General features: G+C 39.7%; 2 protein-coding genes across 3 annotated transcripts in view; one reads left to right on the top strand and one right to left on the bottom strand.

The window, feature by feature from the left end:
• Nucleotides 1-5,439, bottom strand: part of sgcb (sarcoglycan, beta (dystrophin-associated glycoprotein)) — a 6,665-nt gene extending 1,226 nt beyond the window's left edge. The window contains exons 1-5 of the mRNA XM_058378587.1: nucleotides 5,362-5,439; nucleotides 1,743-1,952; nucleotides 1,164-1,349; nucleotides 814-1,005; nucleotides 120-251 (exon numbers count right to left, since the gene is read on the bottom strand). Coding sequence (XP_058234570.1) covers nucleotides 120-251; nucleotides 814-1,005; nucleotides 1,164-1,349; nucleotides 1,743-1,952; nucleotides 5,362-5,376 — 735 coding nt within the window. The 5' untranslated portion in view covers nucleotides 5,377-5,439. The remainder of the gene's footprint in view (nucleotides 1-119; nucleotides 252-813; nucleotides 1,006-1,163; nucleotides 1,350-1,742; nucleotides 1,953-5,361) is intronic.
• On the top strand, nucleotides 4,961-17,067 carry spata18 (spermatogenesis associated 18). 2 transcript variants are annotated; one of them, XM_058378585.1, is made up of 13 exons: nucleotides 4,961-5,027; nucleotides 7,570-7,787; nucleotides 8,804-8,909; nucleotides 9,120-9,235; nucleotides 9,585-9,703; nucleotides 9,845-9,940; nucleotides 11,456-11,590; nucleotides 11,737-11,956; nucleotides 12,164-12,322; nucleotides 13,242-13,417; nucleotides 14,893-15,016; nucleotides 15,759-15,824; nucleotides 16,011-17,066. In XM_058378585.1, the coding sequence occupies exons 2-13, from the start codon at nucleotides 7,701-7,703 to the stop codon at nucleotides 16,065-16,067; spliced, it is 1,461 nt and encodes a 486-aa protein (XP_058234568.1). In that variant the 5' UTR covers nucleotides 4,961-5,027; nucleotides 7,570-7,700; the 3' UTR covers nucleotides 16,068-17,066. The 2 variants fall into 2 exon arrangements, with proteins under 2 accessions (XP_058234568.1, XP_058234569.1); XM_058378586.1 differs by lacking the exon at nucleotides 4,961-5,027 and having other exon boundaries at nucleotides 5,579-7,787; nucleotides 9,887-9,940; nucleotides 16,011-17,067.

The raw sequence follows: 17,067 nt of genomic DNA, 5'->3' as shown, positions 1-17,067 counted from the left end.
TCTGAAATTAGTCCTGCACTTAATAGTCAAGGACTCAATTAAAATGTGTTTGATTATTTTAATGTCTACTCCTGCACAGAAATACCTGTAGGACAGATGAAGCAGAAGACAGTACTCACAGCTTTCAGCTCTATATCGCCGCCCATCCTGAACTCGACCGTCTTGCCCATGATGAAGACGCCCTCGTTTCCACGAATGATGGCCTTGCCGTCACCTTTGATCATCAGATCGGACGATGCGTTGCTAGTGATCTGTACAATCACATTTTCATCTTTAATATTCCATTGCTTCTTAAAACGGTGTCTATAAACGATACACTATATATCCAAAAACATGTGCACTGCTGACCATCACATTCATATGTGCTTGTTAACTATCTTATTCCAGATTTATTTCCCATGTGTTTGCTGTTATAATAGGTTTCAAGATTCCAATGTTTATTGTCATATGTTCAGGAAACACATCATGTTACACCATACAGTGAAATTCGTACCCTTTGAATCCTCCAGCAGCCTATGACATAAATCAAGGGCTTAAGAAATAATAGAACATACAAGGCGTGAATTTCATATTTACAGTTACAAATTAAAATGTAATTTACAATTCACTCTTCAAGGAGGATCCATCCAGGAGATGTTGGAGCATGTCTGGATGTTGGAGGATGTTGGCTTCATTGTGTTGGAATTTTCAGTGTGAACACACTACTCACACTATACTACAAATTGCTATAAAATGATGTGGAACATTGAATAAATATTCAATTTGGGAGGCACCTAAAGAATATATAATGAAATGTGATACAAGAACACTCACCCGTTCAGTGGAGGCTTTCTTCACATTGAGCACTTTGACCTGTTTGGGTAAGTGGAACTCGTGGTTATCAAAGTCTGTGCTGAAGAAGGTGGTTTGTGTGCGTGGGTCAGTGAAAGAAACACCCAGGTCACTGGTGATAGACGTCTTGTCTTTTTCAACACTTAGCTTGGTGTTGCCTTGTTGAAACACCACCTAAAGCATCCACGAATTCACAGGAAAAAGCACAGAGACATGCACTGAGATATGAGATATATATGAGATTCATACTGCTAATTATCAACAGTATTAGAAGCTACATGTGACCCTCTAAGGTTCAAAGACTAATCTATAGAAGTCTTATCCACACTTACTGGGTTGTTGTTGCCGGTGATGACAAGATCCTGGTCCTTCCTCCCTCCCACAGTGCTCTTGTGCAGTGGGTGGACCACCCCCATGTCAGCTTTCTGCTTAAAGCGCAGTAGGCCGCTCTCATGGAATTCCATGCTGTCGCAGCCATTCGGTCCGATCCGAATAACTGTCCAGATCACCAGGGTTATCTGACACGCGGTGAGAAAGCACAAGGGGAGCCATTAAAACATCATTAAGAACACAATTCATAACGTTATCCAGTCAGTCAATCATGGCTGCTGGTTTCAAACAGGTTAGTGTGTGTGTAAGACTACACGAAATAGTGTGACAAAATACAAAAATACTACATAATACTAAACTCTTCAGACTGTCAGTTTCCTAACACCCCAGACAGCACATTTCTTCCTCATTATGATGCATCGACGTAAACAGAAGTTAACTATAGCTCTTGAGCCGTATCTGCATGTTGTTGTTGTTGTTGTTGTTCACAACGCTGCTGCCTCATGACTGGAAAGTGTATGGATGTGTGCATTAACAGTAACACAATATTAAACACAAGACTCTTCTTCGGATTCACTCACGATGAGGTTGATGAGTGCAAGCAGGAAGAGCAGGACAATGACGCACACGGCAATGTTGCCTTTCCGTCCCCTCAGCCCCGTCTTGTGCAGTCTCTCCTCCTCTATGGGCACGTATCCAGCCTTGAAGTTGCTGTTGTGTTCCTTACTAACAGCCCTTCTCTCAATGGCCTTCTCTCGCATTGACTTCTTCACCGGACCATTTGAGCTCTCCTATAAGGAGGGAGAGAAAGGACAGTTGTTTAATGTATATTGCATGCTTATATACACTGATCAGGCATAACATTATGACCAACTGCCTAATATTGTGTTGGTCCCCCTTTTGCTGCCCGCACAGCCCTGACCCGTCCTGCACTGTGTATTCTGACACCTTTCTATCAGAACCAGCATTAACTTCTTCAGCAATTTGAGCAACAGTAGCTCGTCTGTTGGATCGGATCACACGGGCCAGCCTTCACTCCCCACGTGAATCAATGACCCCTGGCAGTCCATGACCCTGTCACCGGTTCACCACTGTTCCTTCCTTGGACCACTTTTGATAGATACTGACCACTGCAGACCGGGAACACCCCACAAGAGCTGCAGTTTTGGAGAAGCTCTGATCCAGTCGTCTAGACATCACAATTTGGTCCTTCGTCAAACTCGCTCAAATCCTTACACTTGTCCATTTTTCCTGCTTCTAACACATCAACTTTGAGGACAAAATGTTCACTTGCTGCCTAATATATCCCACCCACTAACAGGTGCCATGATGAGGAGATACTCAGTCTTATTCACTTCACCTGGCACTGCTGTCAATGTTATGCCTGATCGGTGTATACCTACTCTAACACTCAAATATTTGGACACAACTGTTAGTAAAATTTACTATTTTCTACCATTTGAAAACAAATAATGACAATGAACTATTTGAAATACACTATATTGGCCAAAAGTATGTAGACACCTGACCATCACACCTATCAATACCCAGTCCAAAACAATGGCAATTAACACAGAGCTGAAGAAAAGAAGTAGAAGAAGAAGAAGAAGTAACAGAAGCAATAATATGGCAATTCCATGCAATTAAAGCATGGCCATTTTTAAAGTAAATAGTAGCCTACAATTTACCGAGTGACTAAAAAGTGTGCTCCCATACAAACCAGCATGTCTCCCCCTTCTATACTTCACTCTTTGAACAGAGGGATTCTCACTCACATCAATCTTGCCAAGAGTCAAGCAAATTCAGTCCAAGGTCAGACCGTTTAATGCTCAGAGATATAAAGAAAAGCCCAAGAGCTACAACATTCGATCTATAGACTTCTGTAAACACAATAAACGTTTGTGTTCATGACAGCACACACAGTAAAAGATTGATCATGCATGGCTTTCATGGAAGGATGCCTAAGCCTTTTATCTCCAAAAAGAATAAGAAGTTAGATTTGCAAAACTGCATCAGTTCTGGAACAATATCCTTAGAACTGATGAGACCAAAGTGGAGATGTCTGGTGATCATGCACATCTCCATTTTTTGGTAAAAACCACACAGTGTATCTGCACATCATCTCATGGTGATTATTGTGGTGTGGTGGTGATTTGAGCTTGTTTTGCAGCCACAGGATCTGGGAAACCATCAGTCATTGAGAAACTCCATTTTATACCAGAATATTCTTGATGTAAATATTGGATCATGCAACAGGACAATGATCCCAAACATACATCGAATCAACATCTAAATGGATAAAGAAGTTAAAAATCAATTGTCGGAATAGCCAAGTCCAGAGCTCAACCCCACTGAGATACTGTAGAGCGATTGTAGGAGAGCTGTTCATAAATAAATGCCCCCAATCATCAATGATAAAGCAATGTTGTAAAGACAATTGGGCCAAACACGACTGTTTCTCTGAAACGATGTAAGAAACTGATAAACTCCAACAGAAAACAAATGATTCAATTTACTGTTATTAAAGGTTGTTCTACATGTTACCGAATTATAGAGTATACTTATTTTTCCACACGTGATTTTTGAACGTTGGTTTTGGGGAAAATTACTACCTATTAATTACCTGTTGTGTTTTTTTTTTTTTCCATTGTGTCACCTGAGGTGACACAATGGAAAAAAAAAACTTTTTTTGCTTGCTTAGAGAAGTTGGTAAAGACCACACGCTTGTTACTTAGGCCTTGTTCTTACACATTATCTGTGTAGACTTAATTTTAAATGGATTAAACATATGTTTTACGCTATACACAATAATCCATAATGACAAAATGAATTTTTCGTTTTAGAATTTTTTTTTTGCAAATTTATTACAAATCAAAATTATAAAATCACTCATTAAATAAACTTGTATACCCTTGGAAAATGGGACTCTAAACCAAACTTAGCTGCATCCTTACTGCTTTGATTATCATGAGATGAATCTAGAATGTGACTAGAGTTCACCTTACACCCAGAGCACATACATGTGATTGGACATGCTTTAGAAAAGCACAAAACAAGCCATAAAGTCCAAGGAACACTCTGTAGACCTCTGCAATCAAACTGATTCAAGATCTGGGCATAGGCATAAAACTGACAAATTTCTCAATATTTTAATCTTCCATCGTTTTTAGATGGAAGAATTTTGGAACCAGAGCTGAATTCCGGGCAAAACTCAGTAACCGGGCTAGAAGAGCCTCGGTCAGGGACGTTGCCCAATGACCACTCGATCAGAGGTTCAAAAGACCTCAGCAGTGATCCTGCCAGAAGTTCAACCATATCAGAAAATACCACATCACTCAGTCCCTTTATGGTAGAGTGTCAAGCCACTCCTGAATAAAAGGCATACAGCAGACACTTAACTGACTCCTAAAGGAAAATAATTCTCTGATCTGATGTTACAAATCTCTTTGGGCTAAACTGCCCAAAGTCCTGCAAAACCACAGACTGTTCATCAACTGGCTAATACCATTATTTAAAGCGAGGCATTGTGGTGACATTTGCCATGTGAACAAATGCGACTGCTTTCTAAATCGGATTCAAAAAAAAAATTCCCTGCACAGTGCAGTAGTGTGAACGCGACCACGAACACATTCCAAAGTTTTGTCCGACTACACGTGATGCATATGTACACGAATGTCCGGATCACACTGTGGGGTGCATAACAAAACAGCACTTTCCGAATGGTCAGTCGAACCGAATTAAACGGGGCCGATGAAAGAGAGCGCGTGTAAACACAGCCATTAAGATTTCCACCCGAGCCACACGGCGGCGCTCAGGAATGCAGCACGCGCCAGCCTGTCTCTCTGCACGCAGCCTACTGAGTAACGGTAGGACTAAAAATAAATCACACCCTCCCGTTCCTGCCTTCTAGACAGTAACTGATCAAATTATACTCTTTTGTAGTCGGGAAGAAATAAAACCGGTAGTCATGCGAAACAAACGTAAATGCAGACACCATTTATGAAAGAAGGATTTTCCCCATAAGCGCTATGAACACGAACCATACAAAAAAAACGCACAGAGGTACTTCTTTCCCTTCACTACACTTTTACACATGCAGATAACCAACGAACAACAGACAGACATTTCGCACAGGAGCAAATCATTCAAAAGCCAGAGGATGAATGTAATAAAGCAGGTTATTTCACTTTATAAACAGACCTGCTCGGACGCCATGTTGACCCTCCCTCCCTGTCCTGCGTTTGACAGCGCCGAGCACACATCAACAGCGGAATGTTCCACTGGGAAAAACGGAGGGGGGAACCGACCACTAAATTACACACATTATAGCAATTGTATTGCAATGGCTATAAAATGTACACATAAATATACTCAACTGAGACATATAAGATAGAGATATACTTAAAAATCTGATTGTTTGATAGATTTTAGGCACGCTTTGAATGGTTTGGTCAATGTCGTAGGAAGGAGGCCCGTTGTTATGGGCCTGTACTGGGCTTTCCAGAAATGGGAAACCCCGATATAGCAATGCCAATATATTTATCTAGAGGCTTTTTAGACTTTGGTGGTAATAGGTTAGACATGAGCACAAGACACGACACCACCAAATGGACAAGAATTTGTGGACACTTGACCATCGCATCCATATCTAAGTTAAGGTCTTTATTTGTCACAGTAAAATTATTTCTTCGCATATCCCATCCTTGAAGGTTGGGGTTAGAGCACAGGGTCAGCCATGATGCAGCACCCCTGGAGCAGGGTGGGATGGGGGCCTTGTTTAAGGGCCCAGCGGTGGCAGCTTGGCAGTGCTGGGGCTTAAACCTCAATCTTCCGCTCAACGACCCAGAGCCATAATCACTTGAGCTACCACCGCCCACCATCTTCTTGCTGAACATCCCATTCCAGATTTATTTACTTCTTTGAAAGATTTTCACTAGATGTTGGAGCGTGTCTGTGGGGATTAGTGATCATTCAGCTACAAGAGCATTAGTGAGATCAGACACTGATGAGGAGGTCTGGGGTTCAGTCGGTGTTTTAGTTCATCCCAAAGGTGTTCAGTGGGGTTGAATCAGAGTCAGGGCTCAGTGCAGGACACTCCAGTTCTTCCACTTCAACATTAACACACCATGTCTTCATAGAGCTCTGTGCTTTGTGTACAGGGGCATCGTCATCCTGGAACAGGGTTAGAGTCTCTTAGTTCCAGTGATGGGACAATGTTAAAGCTACAACATACAAAGTCATTCTGTAAACATACAACAAACATATACAGCCATAAATGTGTGAACCCCTGACCATAAAACCCATATGTGGGCCTTCCCTAAACTTGTTTGGAGTAGAAGATCTTGAGTGTCCTGCACAGATCCCTGACTCTGACTAAACCCCACTCAACACCTTTGGGATGAACTGGAATTGACTATATAGTACATACAGGTGTTATAACTTTTTGCATTAGATATCATATGTTTTGTACCAAATGGCTGCTCTCTTTTTTAATTGCAAGCATATAAGAAACTGATAATTTAAATAATTTTTATGAAACATATAATTTATTTTAAATTTTTTTATTATTTAATTATTTAATTAATTAATTTCTTACAGATACATTCACTGGCCACTTACAACCAGCTTACATATATGGCTAAGCAAAGCCACAAAACAAAACAAAACAAAAACAAGCCAATAAACAATCAAAAATACATTTTATTAATGAACACTAATAATGCTCTACCAATTCTAATAAGCCTCTAATATTCAATTTATTCTAATTAGATATATTTTAATTCAAATTGTAAACTAATATAGATACGTGATTATTGATGCCAAGAATAATTCTGGTACAAATATATAATGACTTAAGCACATAATTGAGGATGAAAATGCATGTTCCATGTGTCCAAATGTCATTCAGTAGCCTTTCGGTTGCTCTTGACAAAGGGGTGAGCCAGGCATCTTGAGCATATGGTATAAACTTTTCCTTTATCCTGAAGATTTCTAAAATATATCATGTAAAGGGGATTTTGTGTGATTAATGGCAAGAAAGCTAAAAGAAAGTAAAAAATCCAAATCTGTCCCAAAATAAACAATACATTACAAACCTTATAGGTTTAACTGTAACATTCATATAGCTGGAGGAGACATGCACATGGGTGAGTTTTGCAGTTTAACAAGGGAACTAGACTAAACAACCCAGCACCCCACACACGTAAACAAACTCCGACATCTAACACCCGCTCTACAATAACACTGTCTTCTTTATAACACCTGAAGTCTCTCACAGGAAGTAGACAACTTTGAGAACTCAGAGCCTGGGGGTGGAACAACTACCGCTGTTGCTACAACTAAAGAGAGTCCGTAGCATCCTATCCAACAGCAAGTGCACGATTGTGTGTGTGTGTGTGTGTGTGTAAGTGTGTGTGTCTCAACAAAGACAGGAGGGCAGCTGTCGTGCAGACTCACGCCGGATTAAGAAGTGCAGTGCTTTGCTCTGGGACAATCTGAAGTCTTTAACACGATTAAAAGCAAGTTAGACACCGTGTAATATGGCAGACACGTTACGGAGGCTGGTGAACACTTCATCCTACAGCGTCCTGCAGCAAAAACTAGAAACCTGGTACAAAGACTATCATGTAAGTTCATGCACTAATGGAATTTACATCGTTTTAAGGTTGATTTTAGTCAGAGTGGTTAAGTCAGAGTGGAGGTCCATGGTGTTTAGCCTTATTAGAGTTAATGCATTTAGTGACTATAGCAACAAGTTATTAAGATATAACTACACCAAAAGTTCTGACTGGGCAAAAACCAACCAACAAACCATTCAATGGAATGTTTGGATTTATTGGCAAAGTTAGGTTGCTATGGACGCTGGTAGTCAGGGAAACCACACAACCATCCAGGGTTTCAATAAAGCCAACCTCCATGCCTCAGACCTGGTCGTGAATGAGTCTGGAGTTGTAAATTCCTCACAAAATCTGCTGTGTCTACACACCTAACAAAAAACTAGAAGATGAACCACTTAGGACTCTAAAGCATGCTGCAGGGAAAATGAAATGAAATGTAGTAAAGTGTCATGATCAGTTTAACTTTATATACTGAAAGTTTTCTTCTATATGCTTGTAGCAGCTTCTATTAAATGAAGGTAGAAATGAATTACTGCTTCTAATCATATCGAAAATAATACAAAGACATTTAAAAACATTTGTAGATCAATTTAATTAAGTAATAAGGAAGCTGGAAAATAACAACAGCTGGCAAACATACTCTATACGGCCATAAATATGTGGACGTTTGACCATCACACCCATATGTGGGCTTTCCCATAAGTGTGTAGTAGGATCTCGGTTGACCTCAGACCACCTCAGGCTCTTGTGTTCTTAATAGTCATCCAGAAGGTGTTCACTGTAGTTCAACAACTTGACAACCTGTAGCAGGTTAAACCACACTACATTTTTAGCAGGGCTTACTCATTCACTTACTTACTGGTATGACAGCCATTAAAAAAGCTCTATTGTGACTGTTTGGTGGTCTAAAAAGAGAAGGTAAGACCTTTCTGACCGAAGGCTGAGTGATGCTTGTTTACATGCCGGTGCTGGCTCTTCAAAAAATTCTCTGATCAGGATCAGATCATATTGAGATGTTCCCACAGGTGATCTCATGTGACCAGAACCTGAACCGGTGCTGTGAGCTAGTGGAGCTCACCTCTAATATCCAGGGGCAGCTGTTCACTATACTCAACCTAACTGCACAAGAAGGTACAAATCCAGGTGGAACACCAAAGCCTTGCAACAATTGTGAGATGTTATAGACACTTTCTGATAATCTTTTATTTACCCTTTAAAAAAAAACAAAAGAAAAACACAATTTTTAATGACATGACAAGCAACTGACATGTCTGTATTACCCACCATTTGCTAGACCATTGTAATAAACCTTTCTGGGTTTTTTTTCGCTGTCTGCCCCAGGAGGTCACTATGCAGGAGTGGACACACTTAAATCTCGCTTGCTGCCCTGGCTTGGCACATGCTTCACCATGGCAAGCGGCTCGTTCTCATCAGGCACCAGTCTCAATCTTATTCAGGTCACTTCTCAATTTGTGCTTTAATATTGCAAGTGCTTTCTTAGGCGGTGCAGAATGATCATGTCTGTTTCGCTTGAAGGTTCATTTTCTCTTCAGGTTTAGAATATAATTTTAATTTCAATTTTTTATTGCTTTTAGGGTGGCATTCTGTCTAGGGACTACAGATGAAAAATAGGCTTCAGCCAACTCTTGTGTATTTACAGTAATGTTTATTAATATGAACTGCCAATGTTAAATAAAGCAATTAATTATCTGGATCATTTCATTATATTTGCAGGTTTTGCATCATCCCTTTGGGAAGCTGCCCATGTGTAATATTCTCTACTGTATCTGTGTGTGTGCTGATTAGGACAATGTAGAGAAGGAGAGAAGGATCCATGAGCTGTCGTTATCCCATGAGAGTGACATGCAGAAGATTGAGGACCAGCTCTGCTCCACACGCATAGAGCTGGACTCGGTCAAACAGCAGTCAGTATCAGTATCAGTTCCACTCACCTAGCACTCACTGCTACTGTACTCAAAACACTTACCCTAGTTATACTAGAAGCACAGATCAATAGTAAGTAATAGGTCATGGCATGTATACTCTCAGATTTTATGTTTCCTCAGACTTGTTGATGCTAAGATTGAACTGGATTCCACCAAAAATAGGTCAGCGACCACTCTTCTTGCCACAGAAGATGAGATTCTGCACCTGAAAGCAGAGTGAGTTACATGGTTTTCACTAATCACCAGACAGATAAATAGATATAGTACATAGATGATAGATTTTGCACCAAATCAGTCATGTTTGGAGCATTTTGATCTTAATATTTATAGGGTTGTGCATGGATCTTCTTGTATGCTTGCCATAGTATTGTATATACATTCACTAGCCACCTACCATGCGAATGAATTTCATAATTAATTTCATAATTACAGTAACACTCAGCAGTGTTAGAAAAAGCAGAGGTGGAAAATATCTGAGTTATTGATTGTTTTGTTGTACTTATATTCAAGTTTTATTGAATTTGAGTACTTATGCTAGTCTCCAGGCTCTGTACTATGAAGGCTCCATTAGATGTTCCTTCTAATGGCTGCCATAGTAATAACGTTTATCAGTGGGTGGAGCAACTAGTATTCTACTTGACAACAAATCAGATTTCTTGCTGCTAAAATGAATCACCCTGGATGGAGATTTTGGTGTTGGTGTAGAATATAGCAGTGTTTATATCATCATATCATATTATATGAAGGAGAAGCAGTGTGTGCTCTTCGCCACAGATCACATGACCTCTATTGTCTTCACTCCCATTGGTAGTCGCTGCACCGTATTTACATTAACTTTTCTCAACATGCTGTCACTCCTGTTGCTGAAAGTACAACAACTCTCAGTTGAAAATGAACAGTTGCTTTGTCGCTACGAGTCGCAGTATACATGAATGTAGCAATACATATCTATTTATTATATCTATTATTTATTATTTATTGTATTATATACTATGTATATTATTTATTATATCTAGTATCTATTTATTTATTTATCATATATCTATTTAGGGATAAAATAAAATAGTTTAATAATTTATTTTAATAATTTATTCTTATTTCTAGGTATTTAGTTATTTTTTTTATATTTTTATTTTAATTTTTCCCTTCCCCTTTCTCAGTTTCTCTTCTTTTGTAAAGCTGCTTTGAGACAATGTTCATTGTAAAAGGTGCTATACAAAGTAAATTGAATTGAATTGAATTTATTTAGACCTTCAGTGTACTACAAAATAATGAAAGTCTTTTATTCTCTCATGCAGTCAGTCTTTCGAGTTTGCTCAGCTTATCATCCAATCAATCAATAAATAAATAAATAAATAAATAAATAAATAAATAAATAAAACATTACACTACACTACAATTTCACTACAGCACATTTTTTCTGGGCCGGATACATCCACTTTCAATTGAGGAAGATTTTGACATTGTCATTTTTCACCCCTGATTTCAAGCAGGTCATGATGATCTCTATTACATTGATGGATGAGACAGAAAGATGCCTGAAAGTCTAGCAAGAAAAGAAAAGAGTTAGAGACAGTAATTGTAGCCCAAAAAATGTTTTTCAAAAAAAATTATCTGTCAGGAGAAGAAACTCCTGTATTTACTGCTGAATGGTTTTGCCTTTCTTTTGATAACAGAGAACTCCTTTACCCCAGGATTCCCATTACTAAAACGTCTTGCGTATTGGTGCAGGTTGCGGACGGCCTATGATCAGGTGGACCTCTATAAGAAGAAGCTGGACATGCTGGAGGACTATGAGAGGCAGGTCAGATTACTGAGAGAAGAGGTCTCGTTTCTCACTGCTGAGAAATCCATGCTAAAGGAAAGGTAAGACACACACACACACACACACACATGGTTATCACCTAAACAATGTTCTAATTTAAAATCTAACATGTTCTACGTCTAGTCACAGATTGGCAGACTGAATTCTACTATTTAGTTTTGGATGATTTACTTCCTCCATGTCTCAGACTGGTGAGGAGTCGCTCTCCCAGTCCCCTTCCTCGACGCAGTCCTGTGAGGAGTGAATCTCCAACACGTGCCCAGCTCACCAGCTCATCTCGCCATGCTCGGCTTGTGTCTCGCTTCTCTGACCTGTATGCCATTGAACGGCTGGAGGCCCAGAGTCTCCTCCGCCGCTACATCGACGACTTGGAGACAGTGCAGAGGATCATCTTCATTGCTGCTGTGGTATGAAGCAACTACTTTACTCTGGCAAGATGAGTCAAATATTTGTGAATTTTGTCTTGCTTTTGTCTAATTATGTCAATTTTCTTACTTACTGTATATTCTTATTGCTATTTAAATTTAATGATTTAATGTTTATTTTGCTGTGATATGTCACAAAGATGATGCACAAAGAATATATACTGACTGATCTTACTGCTGAACCAACAGGAATCGTTTCAGGCAGCTAAATTGGCGTATCGTCAGTTTAAGCTGCGTGTGAGGAAAACCCTATCTCCCACACATGTGGGTCCTGAGAGTTTGGAAGACGCAGTAGTGGACTACATCGTCAGAAACCTTGACCTTTATGATGTGCAGACAAGCGTTAGTGTATGTCCATGGCATTTCTTTTTACACAATATATAATGAAAGCATTGTACACTGGCGTTCTGTTCTGCCACCAGACTTAAGGGACATTTTCAATCAGTATAAACTAATGCATTATTTTATCGCCAAATTTATTCAGGACACCGTTGGCTTTCAGTGTGAGACGTTTTGTTTTTCTCTCTGTCTGGAAATACGTATAATTTTTTTGTTGTTTTGGAACTTTTCTATGAATATATTGCCCCTAGTAAGCTAGGAAAAACAGAAATATTTTATGAAAAACTACAAATCCTTAAGTGTCCTGAGTGTCTACTTTCATATGAGCTTCATATTAAACACCACTGTGGACTGGGACATGACAAAGACATTCTATACTGAACATGGACACAACCAAACAGGAGCAAACTCCATTTTTTGGGTTCTGGTTAGCGTTAAGTATAAAAAGAAGGGTTAGTTAAAGACATTCTATGGAGCTCCAGTGTGTATAAAATTGCACTGATGTAGCTGCAAAAGACAGGAACTATATTTCACATATAGCAGTGACTAACACTCAATGCAATAATGCCATGAAGAGAGACCACAAACCTGCTTCCTCAACACTTTAACCATAAAAGGTGCAATAGTTAATTTTTAAAATATCTTACTTATACAAATAACCTGAAAAATATGTTGAATATGATAAAAAATATTTTGAGAAAACCAGTATGGTTTTACTGGCTTCTGGTCCAGCATGCTTCATTGTGTTTAATTTTATGGTAGATTTTGTGGGCGGGGCTTCATGAACATTGGTGGGAACTGAAGGGGGAGGGTCTCAGAGTGTGAGAGATGTGTTCTAGTCAAACATTTGAAAAGAAACTTTTAATAAAATCAACACTGTGCTGTAAATGTCCCTCATAATTAAAGCACGTTTTCCGCTTTGTTCCAGGATGTGATCAACTCAATGAATGTGAACCCACGTATATCTTTCCCTCCAGAAGTGGACTTCATGCTCATCAGCAGTTTCATCAGAGATATGTGCAGAATCGCTTTCGACATGCAGACTCTGGATCCTCCTCTAGACCTGGCCTTTAGCTCAGATGGAGAACTGTACAGTGACATCAAGTGAGAGGACATCCGTTCCTCTGTAGCTTTCACACTCTGTATCATACCATATCATAAACAATGCAGATTGAAAATCTCAGTAGAATATCAGTTTAGATGCACATTTCTATTGGACAGTGTATTATGGGGTGGCTCACTTCATTCACTATGATTCAGTTTATATGCTGTGTTAGGTGTAAATGTTAGTTACTTATACATGATTTGACTGATGTAATGGAGTAGCCAATGTCAGCTAGGTAGCAGTTAGTATTTTATGTGCCACCTTACATTGTACTTCTGGTATCAGCTCATGAATACATGAAGCAGGGACGTTTCTATGACCAGAATGGGTGGGTGAGTAGGGGCGAGCAGGATTGATTAGGAGTGAATAGGAGTGATTAGGAGTGAGTAAGTGTGATTAGGAGTGAGTAGGTAGGAGTGATTAGGAGTGAATGGGGTGAGTAGGAGTAAATGGGGTGAGTAGGAATGATTAGGAGTGAGTAAGTGTGATTAGGAGTGAGTAGGTAGGAGTGATTAGGAGTGAATGGGGTGAGTAGGAGTAAATGGGGTGAGTAGGAATGATTAGGAGTGAGTAGGAGTGAGTAAGTGTGATTAGGAGTGAGTAGGTAGGAGTGATTAGGAGTGAATGGGGTGAGTAGGAGTGAGTAGGAGTGAATGGGGTGAGTAGGAATGATTAGGAGTGAGTAGGAGTGAGTAAGTGTGATTAGGGGTAAGTAGGAGTGAGTAGGAGTGAATGGGGTGAGTAGGAGTAAATGGGGTGAGTAGGAATGATTAGGAGTGAGTAGGAGTAAGTAAGTGTGATTAGGGGTGAGTAGGTAGGAGTGATTAGGAGTGAATGGGGTGAGTAGGAGTGAGCAGGAGTGAATGGGGTGAGTAGGAGTGAATGGGGTGAGTAGGAATGATTAGGAGTGAATAGGAGTAAATGGGGTGAGTAGGAATGATTAGGAGTGAGTAGGTAGGAGTGAGTAGGAGTGAGTAGGAGTGAATGGGGTGAGTAGGAGTAATTAGGAGTGAGTAGGAGTAAATGGAGGTGAGTAGGAGTGATTATGGGTGAGTAGGAGTGAGCAGGTGGTGATCAGCGGTGAGTAGGGGTGAGCAGGTGGCAAGAAGAGGTGAATATGAGTAGGAGTGAATGGGGTGAGTAGGGGCAGTAGGGTTATAATAGATTGTAAGCTTATGAATATATGAACACTGTTCTATGAACACTGAATGAATAACCAGGTTCACTCATCAACCTAAGATGAACTAAGTGAGAAGTTTCTGTAGTGAACGTCTGTCCTGCTGATAGATGTTAATACTTTGATTTAGTGTGTAAGATTCTTAGCATGTGTGTGTGACAGAGACAGGTACTACAGCATACAGATAACATGGTGCATCATCCAGTGGAAACACACTATAAATATCTTCCACTGCAGACACATTTACATGAAGATTAAAACACTGTCTAATTTAATTTCTCCTTTTTTTCTCCTCAGGTACAGACGCAGTTATGATTCAGAATTCACTGCACCGCTGGTGGCGTATCACGTGTGGCCTGCTCTGATGGAGGGAGAAGCCATCATAGTGAAAGGAGAGGCTGTGACCAGGAGAGGGGCATTGGTAAACACACACACACACACACAGAGTTACAGAATTGCCTGTTAATTCTGTAACAGCAATGTTGTTTGTGTAAGTTGTGTGTATTAGTTGTATAACAGTAACGTGTGTGTTAGTAATGTTGTGTGTGTTAGTTATGTAATAGTAATGTTGTGTGTTGTGTGTGTTAATTGTGTAACAGTAACATGTGTTAGAAGAAGAACTGAGGGCATGAAGCCTTTATTATCGCCACACATACATTACAACTCAGTGGAATTCTTTTCTTTGCATATCCCAGCTGAGGAAGTTGGGCTCAGAGCGCAGGGGCAGCTATGATACCCTCCTAAGACCCAAGCTTTGGTTTGGCTTGCATTTTAGATTTCTTCTAGCTATTTGGGGTTAGGAGGAACCAATAAAAATAATAACCAGATATTATCTTTGAACATGAAGCCACTTCTTTTGTGTACAAAATGTTCCAGTTTTAAGTATTAAGTACCAACCAAAAATTTGATGTCCACGTATGTGGACGCCAGGTTGTAGGAGGATACAGCGCCCCTGGAGCAGAGAGGGTTAAGGGCCTTGCTCAGTTGCCCAACAGTGGAGCTTGGTGGTGCTGGGGCTCGAATCCTGATCCTCCGATCAACAACCCAGAGCCTTAACCACTTGAGCCACCACTGCTCCTTAATTAGTTATTAGTAATGTAATAGTAATGTTGTGTTTTGTGTGTGTTAGTTGTGTAACAGTAACGTCATGTGTTGTGTGTTAGTGGAGGAGCCGAAGCCGCAGCAGCAGTCCGGTTCGCTCTCGCTCAGGAAGCCCCAGCCGGACACTTGTGAGTTCATTTCGATATTTTTTCCGTTCACACTACAGCGCTACTTTTCTGGATGTTTATATATGTGTAACTGTGATTTGTTGGTCTGGCGCATGTAACTATTCTCCAGCTCAATGTTGATGAGTAAATGTTTGTTATCTTCTCTCTCCCTCTCACATACACACACACACATACACTCTCTTTCAGATGTCCAGTCGTAGTCGCAGCCCGTCTCCTGGACGTCTTTCGGCCAGTCGGCTGTAAACGTCACGTATGAAGCCTCAACTCATTTCAGATAAACAGCGTTAACATGAAGGATATTTTCCTTTTTATCTGTTTTCTCTCTTTATACAAAATCAGTGTCAGGGGCATCAGATGGACACCAGGAACATGCTTGAATGCTACATGCTGATAATTTGTGCTACTCTAGCCTTAAAGTAACACTTTTATGAGTGGAAAAGGTCTCTTCAGTCTTAGGTCTAAGGTGCTTTATCTCTTTATCAAAGACCAGAAACTTTTTAATGGTGCTATGGGTCCAGTCTTTCCAATACAGTATGTGTGATCTGGGGTGTGGTTACTGTTCAAGTGTTCATTATTTAGACTGTATGTGGAATGAGTTTCTGTAGAGTAGCCTCTCTCTCTCTCTCTCTCTCTCTCTCTCTCACACACTCTTATTCTGATTCTGTGTGTTTTTTATGATACATTTTTATTCTAAAATTGATTAAAAAGCATTATATTTGATTATTTTCCCAATTTTTGTGCCAGATTTCTCCCAATCAAAAAGCTGAATCATTTAAAATACATTTACAAAATGTTGGCATTTTTAAAAACCAGACCAATAGCACTTACTTAATAATAATAATAATAATAATAATAATAATCGATCATCTTTGCAAGATTGTTGAAACTTCTAGTTAAATTTAATAAGCTACTATTTTAATTTTTATTTACTCTGCATGATTTTGTTTTATTTTAATTATTATTATTATTATTTTTTAACAAGTGTGCATGCTTTGTGACTTTACACTTGTGTTAGACCTCCATGTTGACATCATCACTTCACTGGTGCTAAAGTGCTGAAGTTTACTCCTCCAGACCACGTCACCGTCGCGCTGACCGCTGACCCACACGGATTGTGGTGTTTAAATGTTTACTCTTGTCATCATCAGGGTGCTCACTGAGGTGCTTAACATATGTTCCTTATAGTTTAATCACTGTGTTGCGTTGTTTTCTCTGTTATTAAATAATGTTAAGACATTTTAAA

Source organism: Hemibagrus wyckioides, linkage group LG25, assembly GCF_019097595.1.
Source record: "Hemibagrus wyckioides isolate EC202008001 linkage group LG25, SWU_Hwy_1.0, whole genome shotgun sequence".
Classification (NCBI taxonomy): Eukaryota; Metazoa; Chordata; class Actinopteri; order Siluriformes; family Bagridae; genus Hemibagrus; species Hemibagrus wyckioides.
Note: the sequence above shows the minus strand (reverse complement) of the source record. Positions and strands in the feature narration are given on the sequence as shown.

Bases quoted from the DNA above. Each gene is read 5' to 3' on its own strand.
- spata18 (XM_058378585.1), top strand. From the start codon at position 7,701: ATGGCAGACACGTTACGGAGGCTGGTGAACACTTCATCCTACAGCGTC. The intron at 9,704-9,844 runs GTCAGTATCAGT...ATGTTTCCTCAG, and splicing joins CTGGACTCGGTCAAACAGCA to ACTTGTTGATGCTAAGATTG. The intron at 11,957-12,163 runs GTATGAAGCAAC...CTGAACCAACAG, and splicing joins TCATCTTCATTGCTGCTGTG to GAATCGTTTCAGGCAGCTAA.